This window comes from Plecotus auritus (genome assembly GCF_963455305.1).
Source record: "Plecotus auritus genome assembly, chromosome: 12".
Lineage (NCBI taxonomy): Eukaryota > Metazoa > Chordata > Mammalia > Chiroptera > Vespertilionidae > Plecotus > Plecotus auritus.
Window position 1 is genome coordinate 43,026,171 of NC_137778.1, and position 17,303 is coordinate 43,043,473.

The following is a 17,303-nucleotide window of genomic DNA, read 5'->3' on the forward strand; positions in this document are numbered from 1 at the left end:
AAGTGGGGCTCACACAGGGGATGGAGAGGCATCTGAGCCCGATACCTGTTGATATCACTTGAATCCAGAGCGGGAAGGGGCATTGGCGGGGGACAGAGGGTTAGGAAGTGAGGAAGTGGCTGGGGTGGGGGCGCGGGGGTGGTAGTGGGGTGACGAGGAGCTCTGGCTTGCAGTGTGTGCTGACCTCCTGGTGTCACCAGTCGAACACGGGCCCTCTCACGCCACCCGCCCGAATTCCCTGACCAGGGACGAGGCCCCATCAGCTCTCTGAGCCACGCGAGCGAGTCCAGCTGATCACTGCCTGCATCCCGCCCCTCCGGGGTGCTGACCTACGCCTTTCTACATGACGCTTATGAGGACGCAGACCGAGAAGTAATTGTCTGAAGAACTGAAATCTGAAGTTTCAATACTCAGTGACGACGGTGCGACTCCTACGTAGCTACGTCTCTGCAGGCATGACCCACCTCCTGCCACGTCTCTGCAGGCATGACCCACCTCCTGCCACGTCTCTGCAGGCATGACCCACCTCCTGCCCGAGGAAACGGCGCCCTTCTGAACGGGCACGGCGCGGACATCGTCTATCTGGGAGGTTTAAACAACCCGTCCCCTCAGCTTGTGCAAACAGTGCTCTGATGATGACACAACGCGGGCACAAAGGTTCAGGCACCGAACACGCTGACGCGGTGTCTGGATCCGTGGTCTGTCTCCAGAAGAGCATTCTCCAAACACGAATATTTATTTTTCTTTTCTTTTTTTTTTTTAAATGTTTTATTGATTTTTTACAGAGAGGAAGGGAGAGGGATAGAGTTAGAAACATCAATGAGAGAGAAACATCGATCAGCTGCCTCCTGCACACCTCCCACTGGGGATGTGCCCGCAACCAAGGTACATGCCCTTGACCGGAATCGAACCTGGGACCTTTCAGTCCACAGGCTGATGATCTATCCACTGAGCCAAACCGGTTTCGGCTCGAATATTTATTTTCCCATGTAACATACATGTCTGATGAGTTCATAGATCATGTAAATGATAAGACAGCAAGATAAGGGTAAGATACACATAAACAATACTTTAAAGAACTAATTTTATTTATGAACGGATGGGAAGATCTGAGCTGTCACTAAAAGTTAATATGGATCCCATCTGTCATTAATTTTAAACTTCTTTTGATAAAGTAATTTAAAGACGCCCAGTTCTGTTCTTTTGGATACGTGGTTGATTGGCCTCAGATTTGGAAAGATGCCCCCCAAAGACACCCACATCCACATGACAGACGCCCTGGCGGCTCTGCGGCCTCTTCCGTGACATCCCCTTTCAGTCCCGTTCACCAACTGCAGTGGTCGGCAAACTCCTTAGTCAACAGAGCCAAATATCAACAGGACAACGATTGAAATTTCTTTGGAGAGCCAAATTTTTTAAACTTAAACTTCTTCTAACGCCACTTCTTCAAAATAGACTCACCCAGGCCATGGTATTTTGTGGAAGAGCCACACTCAAGGGGCCAAAGAGCCGCATGTGGCTCGCGAGCCACCGTTTGCCGACCACTGACCAACTGGGTACAGGTTTTTGTTGAAAGGTGCTAGTAAATCTATATTATTTTCCCTGACACGCAACGATTGTTTCTACCAGCTCATCAGAAGGTGGGCCATAGTTATATCTTCAACAGATGATTTGAAAAGTAACTGGAATTCTTTATTTGGAAGGTTGTAGGCAGAATAGAAAATTTTACCAACTTTTTAAAGTGGAAAGATGCTCATGTATATGGGTCAAACCTTTGGACGGAAGTGTTACTAACCTACACATTCAAAATGCTCTCACCACCTAGCACGGGCCGGCACACGACCGCCCCCCCCACCACCTGTGTCTGTGCAGTGTGACTGGGCCACAGCCACGCCGTTCATCTGTGGACGTGTCTGTGGCTGCTTTCCCAGCCCAATGGAGCTGAGTAGCTGCAACAGAAAGTGTATGGCCTGCGGCCTGGCCGGTGTGGCTCGGCTGTTGGGCACTGTCCCAGGTCCCAGAAGGCTGCTGGTTCGATTCCTGATCAGGGCACAGGCCCGGGTTGCGGGCCCATCCCCATGGGGGGCGTGCAGGAGGCAGCTGGTCAGTGATTCTCTCTCATCATGGATGTTTCTATCTCTCTCTCCCTCTCTTCCTCTCTAAAACCAATAAAAATATATTAAAAAACCACCTAGATAGGTAGGTAAGGAGAGAGAGAGAGAGCGCAAAAAACAAACAACAAAAAAGAAAAATAAAGATGTATCTACGGTTTCTTTCTATTTTCCAATAGACAGATCAGCGCATCCCCACAAGGGTGCACAGTCCGTGGCGCCTGGAACTAACTCCTCACAGGCAGCACATGAAGCGTCAGAGCGCCGAGGGTGCGTCCGATCCATCACCACTCGCTCGCTGGCTAAAATTAGCCGCGGTCACAGCCACACGCGAGGAGGCTATCTTAGTCCGCACACCAGCGGCCCTCCTGCAGGCGATCGGCGAGATGACCGGTGACACTGTTATTGTCCACTACGTTTTCTCTCTTGGTCACACTCGGTTGTTACGGTCGCTGAGCACTGGCTGACCTATGTCAAGGACGGAAGACGTCCAGGCACGGGGAGCACTGGTTTTGTTCATTATTCTGCCGCTAAATGAGATGGGAAAGATGGGGAAGGCCGTGATTTGGCTAGAAAAGGTAATTATCTGGTTTTGTACTTGGAATCCTTTGTGAGGGAAACGTGGGAAGGAAAGAAAAATGAAGAATGGTTTAGGGGCCCATTAAATAGGAAAGAACCAAAAACTGCCAGGTTTACTTTTCCATACCGAATTGGCTGCCAAGTCCTATGCCTTTTAAAACGTCTCCTCCTCTGTCCCTTCTGTTTCCACTCCGATGTAGGGAGGTCCTTCTCTTTCACTGGGCGTGTTTTTAAAACAGCTTCCTTAATGATTTCCTCTGTCCCATGCCCCTTCTCTTCATTTCCCACATCACAGCTATCTTCTAAAATAATATGATCACATGGTTACTGCACAAAAACAGTGGATAGATCCCCACTTAGTTTTACTTATTTATTTATTTTATTTCAGAGAGGAAATGAGAGGGAAAGATAGAGAAACATCAATGATGAGAGATCGGCTGCCTCCTGCACGCCCCCCTACTGGGGACTGAGCCCGAAACCCGGGCACGTGCCCTGACTGGAATCGAACCTGGGATCCTTCACAGTCCACAGGCCGATGCTCTATCCATGGAGCCACCCGGCCAGGGCAGATACATCCCCATTTAGATCATCTGGGTGAATGCACCGGTTTTCACTAGCGTTAGAGTCAACCACATCGCTCTGGCTTCATAAACCCTTCACAGGCCCGTTCAATAGCGTGGCTGGGTTTCCAGCTTTGGCTGCTCGACCTGGGGGGGTGAGCAATCAAGCAGCCGAGACTTACGGACCGCTGTCCACGGGGCCTGTCATCCTGGCCCTAGCCTCAGACCCTTCGCTCCCGTTGGACCCTCTGAGACTAACAAGCTTTCAGACACGGCGACACGGCTCAGCGCGCCATCGCTCCGTGCCCACTGTGTCATCGGAAATCCACGACAGCTGTAACTCCCCGAGGGGGCGGGTTCCAGCTGAACGCTGAGAGGTGGGCACCACGGAGGAGGGTAGGAGAGGGATTTCTTTACTAGACGTGGGGGAACCAAAGGAGGGGACGTGTCAGGACCAGCATGAGGAAAGCCCCCGGGGAGGGAATTCACGGGGAGCAGGACACAGGCTTGGCCAGGGCCGGTGCATTCCCTGACGGACCGCCTCGGAGGCCAGGCGGAGGCGTTTCAATGTGACGTTATAGAGGCCCGTGAATAAAAAGGGAAGAGCTGATTAGAAGAAGACGATTCCAGCACGCATGTTCAGGCGTGTGGGGGAGACACAGACGGGCAAGCGGAGATATAGGGAAGAAACTGGACCGTTTAAAGGGAGATGGCAGTTAAAGAGAAGAAATCGTCCAAGAAGGGTAGCTAGACACTAGGAAAATGGAGCCATCCTAAAAACCAGCCAGGAACGTGGGAAGTAAAGGGTTGAGAACGGGGAGGCGACGGCTGTGGACTGGGATTCCAGCCCATCCGAGAGGCGCTATCCGAAGGCCCTTCTGTCGCCTAACACAGGCCGAAGCCAAGGACCTGGGGCCGGATGACAGGCGTGGTGCTGCCGACGCCTTCTGTCTCCTCGGGACTGAAAGTCATCCGTGGTAGTTGGGAGCCCCACACCCAGCCTGGTGGAAGAGCAGGTCGATCCCTTCACATCACAGACGAAGAGATCGATGATCAGAATGAACGTGACCTCCCCGAGGCCCCACAGGCTGTGAGCGGAAGAACCAGGGACTCAGGCTCCCTCCTCTCGCCCTGAGACTCGCCAAGCAGGCCCCGGGCCTTCTTCCGAAGGGAGCCCCGAGGGTGGAAAGCCCGCTGAGGGCAGGAGAAGGGGAAACTCAAGCGGGATCCCTTGCAGAGGCAGACAGTTAACCGAACTGGGATCGGAAGAGGACACAGCAAGAGGCACCACCCAGTTGACAGAAACACTCAGGAGCAAGCATGTCAAACGCAAAGGCTAACGGGCCAAATCAACAAGGTGTACGTGTATGTGGCCGCAAAAAACAAAAGCTCCCCTTTTCATAGAAGCGTAGGTTTATTGCGATGGAGACGTGCTGAATACAAAGGGCTGAAATAAACGAGTCATCGTTAACATAGACTAACAGAACTTTTTCACAGAAATTAATATCTTTTTCTTGAACATTAACTTACCAGACACTGAGTAACTGCACAAATGAATAAGTGTCACGCAATTAAACCTATTTTTCGTGTTCTCCGAAAGCGAAGTATTTCCTGTTGCGCACACCAAACACGTCAGTCCAAGACCAATGACTGGCCATCGGCTGCTAAAATACTCGCTGCGGGTATTAGTGGAGGGAAATGGTGCGCCTGCACGTAAGGCGCGTAAGGGAAATGAATGCAACACTATTACAGTCATCAGTCACTAGCGAACGTTGCAGCTCGTTATTAATAATTATGTATAACAGGATGTCGTAAATATTAAGTTAGGAAGTTTTTATTAGAACGTTTCTTCTATACCACTATATTGGCCGCAAAAATATTCGTTGTGGGCCGCATGCAGCCCGCGGGCCGTGAGTTTGACATGCTTGCTCAAGAGGGTAGGAAAGGAAAAAAAAATCAAAACCAGAAAAGTGCAGAGTCAGGAAAGCCCAACATGGAGTGAGTGCTTGGTGATGCCAAAGGCGGAAGAAGAGGATTTGGCATGGAGGTAACACATCTGATGGCTGAAATTTTTTCCAACGTTTAACTGGAGATATTGAGGGGGGAAATTCCTTCAACATGTTTACCGGAACAGAGTCCAGTTGGTACCTGAATAAGAGGGGCTGCGTTTTATTTTCCACACGTGAAACTCCTACTTCACAGATTACGTGAACAGAAATGCTTTATTCTCTCAGTCTAAGAGAATAAAGCATCTGCTGAAGTAGTCTTACAGGAATATAATTTGATCTTTTAAAAAGCTCAAATGTATCTCACCATAATCTGATCACCTCTCGGAAGACACTTTTTGTTTGGCAAAGAATTATTTTCAACTTTTACCTTCTCCACGCTTTTTATTTGGCAAAGAATTATTTTCAACATTTACCTTCTCCATAGTTGAGAGGCTTTTGATAAACATAAATAATAGTTCACTTCTTGCTGTGATCTGTTTTGCTAATTCAAAATTCCGGTAAAGGAAAAGAGTAGGACCTATAAGCCTATAAGTGAGCAAAACCACAGCTACAGGTGAAGAAAAAAAAATTACGTAGGAGTTAATTTACCAACGTCTGTGTTAAGGGGAAGTCAGAATGCAAAGAAAAACCGGCTATTTTATCCCGGTTCCGACGCGGCTGATACAACATCTTTTCAACGACAATCGGCTTTCATTACTGACACTTTTAGAACCCAGCACGGTCTCTGCCCACATCAGGTTTCAAAGGAAGTTACATCCACCTTAAAGTTTTAAAAAATGGAATAAGACAACGAACTCAAAGACACACCGCTAATCCGACAACCGGCTACCGACCTTGCTCAACTCTGAAGAGCGTCTTTTCCAGCTTCTCCATTTCGTTCAGAAGTAAAACTCGAATCTGCTTACTGGGTCCCATTTTGGCTGCTGGAGGATTGGAGGTCTTTCTGCAGAATTAGAGGAACTCCGGAATCCAGTGAGCGGCCCCTGAGACAAACACACACACACACACACATCAAGATCAAGAGAATAACCGTGCTCTTAAATTCTCCAAGGCTGTCAGGCACACTTACATGTTCTAAGTATGTTTTAACCCTCGCAGAGCAAAGAGAAAGAGCGCGTCTTAGGAATAAGCCCAGAGAAGGCAAATTGACAGTTACCCAGACACTTGAAACACAATATAACCGAGGCAAAAATATTGTTTCATAGTCTGATAATTAAGAAAAACAACCCCCCCCCCAAAAAAAACAAACAAAAACAAAACAAAAAAACCCCAAAGCAATGCGTTTTGGAATCAGGCCGGTGGGTGGGGTGAAGTCCCAGCCCCAGGCCAAGCGGCGTGGAAGGCTCCAGATGGCACCTCTGCCTGAAGGGTTAGTCCGTCCAAGGGAACAGGTGGGAGCTCGCCCCGTTCCCAAATTGGGGTGGGAAGCCACCAATGGGGAGAGGGGCCGCGGGGCGCAGTTGTCGCCCCTGGCATAGCTGCGGTGGCCATAGGACGCGCGGACGGAGCTATAGATAGAAAGCAGGCACGGCCCCCGGGGGCCCGCGGCATTCCTCGCACTTACACCGAGCAAGTTATACGTGCGGCTCCGGGGACACGCCGGGCCCGCCGCCCTGCAGCGCAGTCGGGAGGGGACGGGAGGCCGGCGCTGGGGAGAGGCAGGCTGCCCGGGCGCAGCGCGAGCCCCACACGCAGGGTCGGGCGCCGTGAAGGGCAAAGGGAGGGGCGGCCGCAGAGGCCGGGGCCCAGCAGCTGTGGGCGTGGCCGGGGCGCCGTGGGCGTGGCCCGGACTCTGTGGGCGTGGCCTCGAGCTGCTCCCGGATGCCGCCTCCCGCTGGTCCCCCGCAGAGACCCTCGTCGTCCCCCGGACCTATAGTGCTGCGGCCCCCGGTGGCGGCGGACAGCTTTCCTCGCCCACTTCCGGGAGCGCCGCGCCGCTAGTCTCGCGAGAGCGTGGGCGCGGCGGGCCGGGAGGTGGCTGCGGTGGAGGCGGGACGCCCCTCTCTTTTCTCCCCGGGGGGCAGGTGCGACGGCCGCCCTGGGCCTCTCTGGTCGCAGCCACGAGCTGTTGAACCCGCAGAGCCCCGGAGAAGGCCACCAGGTCGCTGTGGGGACTGGCGGGATGTTGGGGGCCCAGCCACCTGGCTTCCTGGGCCGGTTCCGCCATGAGTTTTGGGTCTTCGCTGTTTTTTATTTTTATTTATTTCGTGGCCTAAGTGTACTTGGCCCAAGTTGTCTGAGCCTTGATTTCCCCGCGTCTCAAAGGAGGGGCCTGGCAACAGCCCCTGTCACTTGTCCCCCATCTGTGGTTCCAATACAGGGCCATCTCCCCAATGATGCAGCCCCAGGACTAAGTGGGTGCGGGCGGCCAGGTAACCACCCACCCGGCCAGGTAACCAACCACCCGGCCTGGTAACCACATACCCAGTCAGGTAACCACCCACCCGGCCAGGTAACCAACCACACGGCCAGGTAACCACCCACCGGGTCAGGTAACCACCCGGCCTGGTAACCACATACCCAGTCAGGTAACCAACCACCCGGCCAGGTAACCAACAACACAGCCAGGTAACCACCCACCCGGCCAGGTAACCAACCACATGGCCAGGTAACCAACCACACAGCCAGGTAACCAACCACCGGGTCAGGTAACCACCCACCCGGCCAGGTAACCAACCACATGGCCAGGTAACCAACCACACGGCCAGGTAACCACACATGGCCAGGTAACCAACAACCAGTGTGCACACCGCCTGTGCTCACAGTGTCTGCCCTGAAGCCCCAAGATCCTGTGAGATTAAGGATCCCTGTTGCCTGTAGCTGCACATATAGGGTGTCCCCCAAAAATGTATGCACACACTTTGAGTAATTATAAAGGCAGTGTTTATTAAAATACATTTCATTTTCAACATTGAGCCATCAGCTGTTAAAGTGTGTATACATTTGTTGAGGACACCCTGAATTGTAGGCCAGAAGTTCAGGACATGGCCCAGGTGCTCACGGAGATTTTAGGGAACCTAGAGGGGAAAGGAACCCATCTTCCAGAGTCTTTTGAGGGCAACCAAGGCTCGTGAGAAAATGGACAAAAGGTTTGTTGTGTGGAGAAGATTCTTGCTTTGGTCTTTGTGGAATTACTGCAGGCCCAAGGGCAGTAATGGGCTAAAATCGAAGGGTACGGAAATGTTTGTTTCAGTACCAGTGGCTCGATGGTCCAAAACGGAGTTTGGGAACCCACAGCTCATTGATTCATTCCACGACTAATTATCGAGAACCTCGGCTTTGGCAGGCACGGAGAAGCTGGGAACACAGCGGGAAAACAAAGTCATAGCCCTCATGGAACTCCTACATTTTAAGGCAGATACACCCGGCCGGAGGGAAGCCCGGGTCCTGGGTGCCAGAGGGAAGCTGGTGCCGGCAGCTGGGGGAAGGAAGGCCTACTCTTGCACAAATTTTGTGCATCGGGCATCTAGTCTATACTAATAAAAGGGTAATATGCTAATTAGTCCGGGTCAACCTGACATCTTCTGGATGTCCGACTTCCTTATGGACAATTAGGGGGCGACTAGGCTGGCAGGGGGGCAGTTAGGGGACGATCAGGCCGGGAGGGGAAGAGTTAGGGGGTGATAGCAGAGGCAGTTAGGGGCGATCAGGCAGGCAGGCGAGTGGTTAGGAGCCAGCAGTTCTAGACTGTGAGAGGGATGTCTAACTGCTGGTTTAGGCTCGATCCCTGCGGGATGGGTCCTAAACCGGCAGTCGGACATCCCCCGAGGGGTCCTGGATTGAAGAGGGTGCAGGTTGGGCTGAGGAATGCCCTCCCCCATGCACGAATTTCGTGCACTGGGCCTCTAGTAGCTAAATAAACTGTCAGGTATGGTGTGGAAGGAGGCAAGGAGACCAGCTAGAAAGCTATTTTGAATACACATACAAGAGATAGGCGTGCGCGCGCGTGTGTGTGGGGGTGTATGTGTGAAAAGTGGGTAGACTAATGGAGGTGGTCAGAAGTTGAATTATGGACCTATTTTGAAGGCAGAGCCTACACAATTTGCCAACGGAGAGAAAGGAATCAAAGATGGTTGCAGCCCAGCCAACATGGCTCAGTGGTCAAGCATGGACCCATTTATGAACCAGGAGATCACGGTTCCATTACAGGTCAGGGCGTATGTCCAGGTTGCAGGCTCCATCCCTCGTAAGGGGCGTGCAGGAGGCAGCCAATCAATAATTCTCTCATCATTGATGTTTCTATCTCTCCCTCTCCTTTTCTCTCTGAAATCAATAAAAATGTATTTTTTAAAAAACCCCACAAAGATGACCGCCATGTTCTTTAGCCTGAGAGGACATTGCTGTCCAAGAGAAATATACTGTGCCAGTATATCCCAGAGGTAATTGAAAATTTTCAAGTCGCCACGTCAGAGAAAGGAAAAACAAACAGGTGACATTTTAATAATGTATTTTACTTAACTCGGTCTACCGAAAACATGATTTCAGCATGCAATCAGAATCAGTATAAAAAGCTATTAATCAGATATTTCAGATTCTTTTTTTCATGCTACGTCTCAGAAGTGTGATGTCTATTTTCCACTTCCGATTGTCTCAATTCTGGGAGCGACATTTCAGGTGGCTAGTGTCCGCCAGGTGGACAGTGTAGGAGGCGCTGCCAGGGAATCAGAGAAGAAGCAAACCGAGGGGGCGGGCCCGGAGGGGGAGATTCAGGCGTTTGGTTGTGGACTATCAGCCACCTAGTGAAGACGGCTGTCCACTTCCTTGTTGTTAGGATAGATCTTTTTAAAGTTCTTTGGCCCCCAATTCAAAGCTAAATCATTTCCCCCTTGCAAATACATTTCACTTGCTGTTGAAATCTTGGCTCCCCTCCCGCGTTTGATAAGAAGGGGTGCAGATTGGCAGTCTGGCTGGGGAGAAAGCACCAGGGAAGGAGGGCTTGAGGCTGTTTCTATGGGACAGATAACAAACAACAGTGGTTTAAGTCACTGATAAGGTTGTTTCTCTCACGCGGAAGCCTCCAGGGTAGCAGTTCAGAGCTGGTGTGACAGCTCAGTCAGTCACAGGAAGCCAGGCCCTCGCTGGCACACAGCTTCCTCGCTCTAGCTGCCTGGACCTCCTCACAATACGAAGACAGCCACAGCCACAGCCACATCCAAGTTTGGGCAATAGGACGAGGAAGAAGGAAGGCAGGGCGAGCCTCCTCCCTTTGAGAATTCCTGGCAACACCACACAGCATTTCTGCTTGTGGCCAACAGCCAGAACGTGGCCACCAGGTACACACACACACACACACACACACACACACACACACACACACACACACCCTCTCTCGGCAGCAACAAAACGAACCAAAACCCACGTTTTGTTATGAAGGGGAGAGAGAATAGATTTGAGCAGGTCACCGACAGTCCCTGCCACAGGTCGCCTGGTACTTTAGTCTTCATTTGAGTCATGATCAAGGCAGTCAATACCGCTTGGAGCAGGAGGGTGGATGGAAGGCTCTGGAAGAGTGTCTCCCAGGAAGAAGTGGATCTGACGACTTAACATGCGTGACCCCGTGGAGAGAGGTTTCACAAACCCCCCCGTTTCCTGTTGCTCGGCTTGGCAGTGGGTCCAGGATTGGCACACAGAAAACGAAGCCAACCACCTTGCCCCCGCCCCTCGCCCCCGGGAAAGTCTAGGTGGAGAAGCCAGGCTCAGATCTGTCTGTGAGCCGAATGAGCTTCCTCCAAGGAAACCCCAGAACCGGCCGCTCACCCCCAGTCGCAGAAGGACTGGGGAAGTCATGTCCGCTGCTGGTCACTCCCCAAAGGAAGAAGGACAGAGCAGGTTGAGCCCATGGGTTCTTCTTCCCCAAGGTAGCCTCCAGGTAAGTCCCTTTGCCTCCGGGGAAGGGAGGGGCTGCAGGGAGAGGCGCCAGGAGTCTGTGTAGGGAAGAAGCTCTTTTAAGAAAACGAGAAGCGTTTTCCTCCAGGCATCAAGCAAGTCACTGAACCCCCTGTGCCAGGGGTCCTCAAACTTTTTAAACAGGGGGCCAGTTCCCTGTCCCTCAGACCGTTGGAGGGCCGGACTATAGATTAAAAAAAAAAAAACTAGGAACAAATTCCTATGCGCACTGCGGGCCTGGGACGCGTCGGCTGCTAAGCGGGACGGGCAGCGGCACCCGGCGGGCCGGATCCATGTCCTCGGCGGGCCGCATGTGGCCCGCGGGCCGTAGTTTGAGGATGCCTGCCCTGTGCTCTAGTTCCTAAGCTTCTTGGACGTTCTCTTCTAAGGCTATATACAACTAACATGTGTAAAATGCTTTGAAAATTGATATGCCCTACAACTAGTTAGTAACAAATATTCAGTGAACGTGGAGGAGGGGCCAGGCACATGTAAGCCCATCACATGTACTAGCTCAGTTCCCAAAACGGCAGTAGGATGACCCCCGATCTCATGATGAGACTGAGTTCAGCTTTTTAAGATCCCACATATAAGTGAGATCATACTTCATGTGTGTTTGTCTTTGCCTTATTTCACTCAGCATCATGCCCTCGAGGTCCATCCGTGTTGCAAATAGCAGGGCTTCCTCCTACCTCATGGCTGACTATATTGCATTGTAGACGCGGACACGGGTTGCTTCCACGTTTTAGCTGCTGAGGATAATGCTGCTGCGCATGTGTGGGCACAAATGTCTCTTCTAGACCCCGCCCTCGATTCTTCTGGGTAAATGCTAAGAGGCAGAAGTGCTGGATCAGGTGGTGGTAATTCCATTTTTAACTTTGGGGGAGGGGGGACCATCATACTGTTTTCCATAGCAGCTGTACCATTTTACATGCTCATCAGCAGTCTACAAGGGCTCAGATTACTCCACATCCTTGCCAACACTTGCTGTGTTCTGCCTTTTTTTAAAATAGCCTTCCCAGTAGGTGTGAGGTGGTGCCTCGCTGTGTTTTGATCTGCATATCCCGAATGATCAGTGATATGGAATGTCTTTCATATGCTTATTAACGATTCCTATATTTTCGTTGGAGACTTGTCTATTCAAGCCCCTTTCCAATTTTTGAATGGAGTTGTTTGGGTTTTTGTTATTCAGTTCTCTATTTTTCTGGCTATCAACCTCTTGGCATATGTGTGACTATGCAAATACTTCCTCCCATTCTGTGGGTTGCCTTTTCACTCTGCTGGTTGTGTCCTTTGATGCAGGAGCTTTAGGTTTTCATGAAGTCCAGTTTGTCTTGTTTTTTTTTTTTTTATTTTCTGTGGTCTTTGTACCATATCCAAGAAGTCACTGCCAAATTCATTACCGGGACCATGGCAGTAAGCTTTGGAGTTAGGAATCATGAGGTCTCTCCTTTTGTGCTCCTTCTTCAAGATTGTTGAGGCTATTTGGGGGTCCCTTTGTAGGAAATAGGGCGAGCCCCCAAATTCAGGGGTCCTGGTGAACACAAAGCATATTCGGGAGCCAGGCAGCAGGGCAAACATCTTCCCTCCTGCAGAAGGGTGCACGCACATGGGCTGGGCGGCGCACGCGCACACTGAGAGGGCGGGCTGCTCGGCTCTTTAACCTGACACACGTGACCTGTCCCTCACTCTTGATTGGAGCTCAGGCGCACAGTCTTTCCCGATTGGCTAATTCAAAGGGAGGGGTTGGCCTTTGCCATTTCAAGAGGGCGGGCCCCAGGGGAGCTGCAAGTCAGGCGGCGGAAATGGTGGCTGTGTGCACTGCTTTTTGACAGAAAAGATGACTTGTTTCTCCTCACACCTTGATATTCCATATCCGGCTTAGGATAGAGTTTCCTATTTCTGTGAAAATAGTCATTGGGACTATCGATCACTTGGGGCAGTGTTGCCATTTAACAATCTTCTTCCAATCCACGATATAGGATGTCTTTCCATTTATTTAGGTTTTCTTTGTTTTTTTTTAATTTTTTAATATATTTTATTGATTTTTTACCGAGAGGAAGGGAGAGGGATAGAGAGCTAGAAACATCGATGAGAGAGAAACATCAATCAGCTGCCTCCTGCACACCTCCCACTGGGGATGTGCCCGCAACCAAGGTACATGCCCCTGACCGGAATCGAACCCGGGACCCTTCAGTCCGCAGGCCGATGCTCTATCCACTGAGCCAAACCGGTTTCGGCTATTTAGGTTTTCTTTGATTTCTTTTAACAATGTTTTATAGTTTTCATTGTACAGGTCTTTTTTAAAAATATTTTTATTGATTTCAGAGAGGAAGGGAGAGGGAGAGAGAGATAGAAACATCAATGATGAGAGAGAATCATTGATTGGCTGCCTCCTGCCCGTTCCCCACTGGGGACTGAGCCTGCAACCAGGGCATGTGCCCTGACCGGGAATCGAACCGGTGACCTCTTGACTCCTGGGTCGACGCTCAACCGCTGAGCTACACCCGGCTGGGCCATTGTCCAGGTCTCTTATCTCTTTGGTTAAGTTAATTCCTAAGTATTTATTCTTTGTGGTGGATTTGTCAATGGAAATGTTTTGTAATTTCCTTTCAAGATGGTTTATTGTTAGTGTATAGAAACGTAACTTGTTTTTGCGCATTGACGTTGAATCCTGTTGAACTTGTTGGTTTTAACAGTTTTTTTTTTTTTGTGTGTGTGTGTGTGTGGAATTTTTAGGGTTTTCTACTGTAAGATCCTATTGTTTGTGAATAGATCATTTGCTTCTTCTTCTTTAGTGTGGCCTCCTCCTCTCCCTGCCCCCCTCCTTGTCCTTCTCACCCCCTCTCCCTCTTCGTCTCCGATGGCTCTGGCGAGGACTTCACTGAATGAAAGCAGTAAAGCGGGCCCTAACCGGTGTGGCTCAGTGGATAGAGCGTTGGCCTGCAGACTGAAAGGGTCCCGGGTTCGATTCCGGTCAAGGGCATGTACCTTGGTTGCGGGCACATCCCCAGTCAGGGGCGTGCAGGAGGCAGCTGATCGATGTTTCTCTCTCATCGATGTTTCTAACTCTCTATCCCTCTCCCTTCCTCTCTGTAAAAAATCAATAAAAATATATATATTTTTAAAAAGCAGTAAAGCGGCACCTTGCCTTGTTCTTGATGTCAGAGGAGAAGCGTTCAGTCTTTCACCAGGTTTCAGTGGGACCTTTTTTCATGCATGGCTTTTACTTACTGGGGTAGATTCCTTCTGTTCCCAGTTTGCCGAGTGATCGTGTTTTGCATGCATGTTGACTTTGGTCAGATGCTTTTTTTCCTACAGCAGTTGAGCTGATCTTTGTTTCTCTAGTAGAGCATGCATTTCCTCTCCCCTGGGAGATGCCACAGGAAAGCGAGGGCCTGGCAGTGCTGACTTTCACGGCCGGCCAGCGAGGAGCCGGGCGTGGCTGGCGGGTGCCCAGCGCCACGCTCACTGCCTTCCTGGTCACTGCGGTGGCTGGCTGCCTTCTCGGCGTGAAGAGGGGCTGGGGGAGAGCTGACTTTGTGGGCATTTTGCTCAAATGGTGGAAAGCAAGCCAGCTTCTCCAAGCAATGCTTTCCCCGTGGAAGAATGAGCCAGACATGCCGACAGGGACGGTACGGACTGCCTCCCTACCAGCAGGGAGCTCCTGGAGGGAAGGTACCCTCCCCTCATCCCAGGACTTGGAACTGGAGACCTTTTTTTTTTTTAATTGATTTTAGAGAGAAAGGAAGGGAGAGGGAGAGAGAGAGAAACATCAATGAGAGAGAATCATGGATTGGCCGCCTTCTACACACCCCCTCCTGGGAATTGAACTCGAAACCCGGGCATGTGCCTTGACCAGGAATCAAACCCTGACCTCCTGGTTCATGGGTCAACGCTCAACCCCTGAGCACACGGCCGGGCTGGAAGTGGAGATCTTTGCCTGTTGTGTGGCAGGGCCCCCGTGAAACATCCTGGGAGGTAATGAGAGGAAAACGGAATATCCCCTGGCCGTTCTCCCCTCGCCTTTCTTCAAGAGAGAACGCTCTGCCAAAGCCGGTTTGGCTCAGTGGATAGAGCGTCGGCCTGCGGACTGAGGGATCCCGGGTTCGATTCCGGTCAAGGGCATGTACCTTGGTTGCGGGCACATCCCCAGTGGGAGGTGTGCAGGAGGCAGCTGATCGATGTTTCTCTCTCATCGATGTTTCTAGCTCTCTATCCCTCTCCCTTCCTCTCTGTAAAAAATCAATAAAATATATTTAAAAAAAAAAAAAAAGAGAGAACGCACCACACGCAGTAACTTTCCTGTAGTTAATGTACTGTCAAGTGTAAATATGGAGTGTTCTGGAAAGGGTGCAAAAGTGAGCAGCTGTGCCACCTGACTCAGTGTGGTTGAAATGAAATGCCTGAGTTGTTGTTTTTTTAAAGATATTTTATTGATTTTTAAATTTAATTTTATTTTATTGATTTTTTACAGAGAGGAAGGGAGAGGGATAGAGAGTTAGAAACATCGATGAGAGAGAAACATCGATCAGCTGCCTCCTGCACACCCCCTACTGGGGATGTGCCTGCAACCAAGGTACATGCCCCTGACCGGAATCGAACCTGGGACCCTTCAGTCTGCAGGCCGACGCTCTATCCACTGAGCCAAACTGGTTAGGGCTGAAATGCCTGAGTTTGGATGTGAAGCGAGGCTGCAGGCTGACGGCGCCATCAGGGGTTGCTTTCTTGTTTCAAAGCCCCATCGACGCACGTCCTATTCAGTTCTCAGCAGCTATGGTGACAGCCCTTCTGTGACAGCCCTAGGTGGCCACGCAGGGATGCGAAGCCAGACCTGAGCCTCACACAGTGCATTGTGGGAAAATAAGATCAGGTGACCCATCCTCTGTGAGTGGCACCTGCTATGTCGGCTCTCAGCTTGGTGACCCACACAACCCGATTTCCCGGAACACTTGGCTGACGTGTGTCACTGCGGGTCACGTGAACGCGGAGGAAAGGTCAGGGGTGTCACTACAAAGGCCAATCTATTTTAACTGCCTGCGGTTTAAAAAAAGCCCTCTTCTCCATTTACAGCGACCGCGGGAATCTCTTACCCGCTGGCGCAGCGGTCAGGGTTTGCGTGTTATGTGTGCGGGGCAATGAGCACGCAGCAAACTCCCAGGTGGAGTGGATGAATCGGCTCTCTGGAGAGGTTATCCCGGCAGCACAGGCCCATGAGTACTTCTGTGGTTACAGAGAAAAATACCGATAAGCGTTCCTTTCTTTCTTTCTTTCTTTCTTTCTTTTTTCTAAAGGTTTTACCAGAAAGAATTTATGTACAGATTCAAACACTGTAAAGTTACATTTCAAAAAAATGTGAGGCGGCCCTGGCCGGTGTTGCTCAGTGGTTAGGGGATTGCACAGAGACAAAGGGAACAGATGTGGCCAGACAACTAGTTTTTTTGGAGAATAAAACAGCAGCATTTCAGAGATGGCCTGGGGTCTCATCCAGGTGAAGAGTCAATCTGATTGGGCAAAATGTGGTAACAGTAGCCTTAATTACAATGCTTTTATTTATTTTATTAAGTATATATTTTTCATTGATTTCAGAGAGGAAGGAGGAGGGAGAGATAGAAACATCAATGAGGAGAGAGGATCATGGATCAGCTGCCTCCTGCACGCCCCCTACTGGGGATCGAGCACGGAGCCCCGGCCTGTGCCCTAGACTGGAATCCAACTCAGGTCCCTTCAGACCGCAGGCCGATATTCTGTCCACTGAGCCACACCAGCCAGGGCTGATTACAACACTTTTATTTACCTATTTTTTATTTTTTTAAATATATCTTTATTGATGTCAGAGAGGAAGGGAGAGGGAGAGAGAGATAGAAACATCCATGAGGAGAGAGAATCCTGGGTCGGCTGCCTCCTGCACGCCCCCGACTGGGGATCGAGTCTGCAACCCGGGCCTGTGCCCATGACTGGAATCGAACCCGGGACCTTTCCGTCCGCAGGCTGATGCTCTATGCACTGAGCCACGCCGGCCAGGGCTGATTACCACACTTTTAGTCAAATGACAGCACCCTTACTCTTGGGGTTGGAACTGGGCCACAGGTGGTCGGTACAGACAGCCCCCGTTGCTGAAGTCTGCCCGGAAGGTGGTTCAGTTCAGTATCGCACAT

General features: G+C 50.8%; 1 protein-coding gene across 2 annotated transcripts in view; it reads right to left on the reverse strand.

Annotated features, from left to right (window-relative positions):
• The window catches only part of AGL (amylo-alpha-1,6-glucosidase and 4-alpha-glucanotransferase), a 47,399-nt gene extending 40,374 nt beyond the window's left edge, over window positions 1–7,025 (reverse strand). Inside the window, exons 1-2 of one of the 2 annotated variants that reach the window (XM_080648025.1) lie at window positions 6,824–7,025; window positions 6,093–6,242 (exon numbers count right to left, since the gene is read on the reverse strand). In XM_080648025.1, the coding sequence (XP_080504151.1) occupies window positions 6,093–6,174 (82 nt within the window). In that variant the 5' untranslated portion in view covers window positions 6,175–6,242; window positions 6,824–7,025. Of the gene's footprint in view, window positions 1–6,092; window positions 6,243–6,328; window positions 6,459–6,823 lie in introns of those variants that run through there. The other variant, XM_080648026.1, reaches the window with a different exon arrangement.
• Between the last annotated feature and the right edge of the window lie 10,278 nt (window positions 7,026–17,303).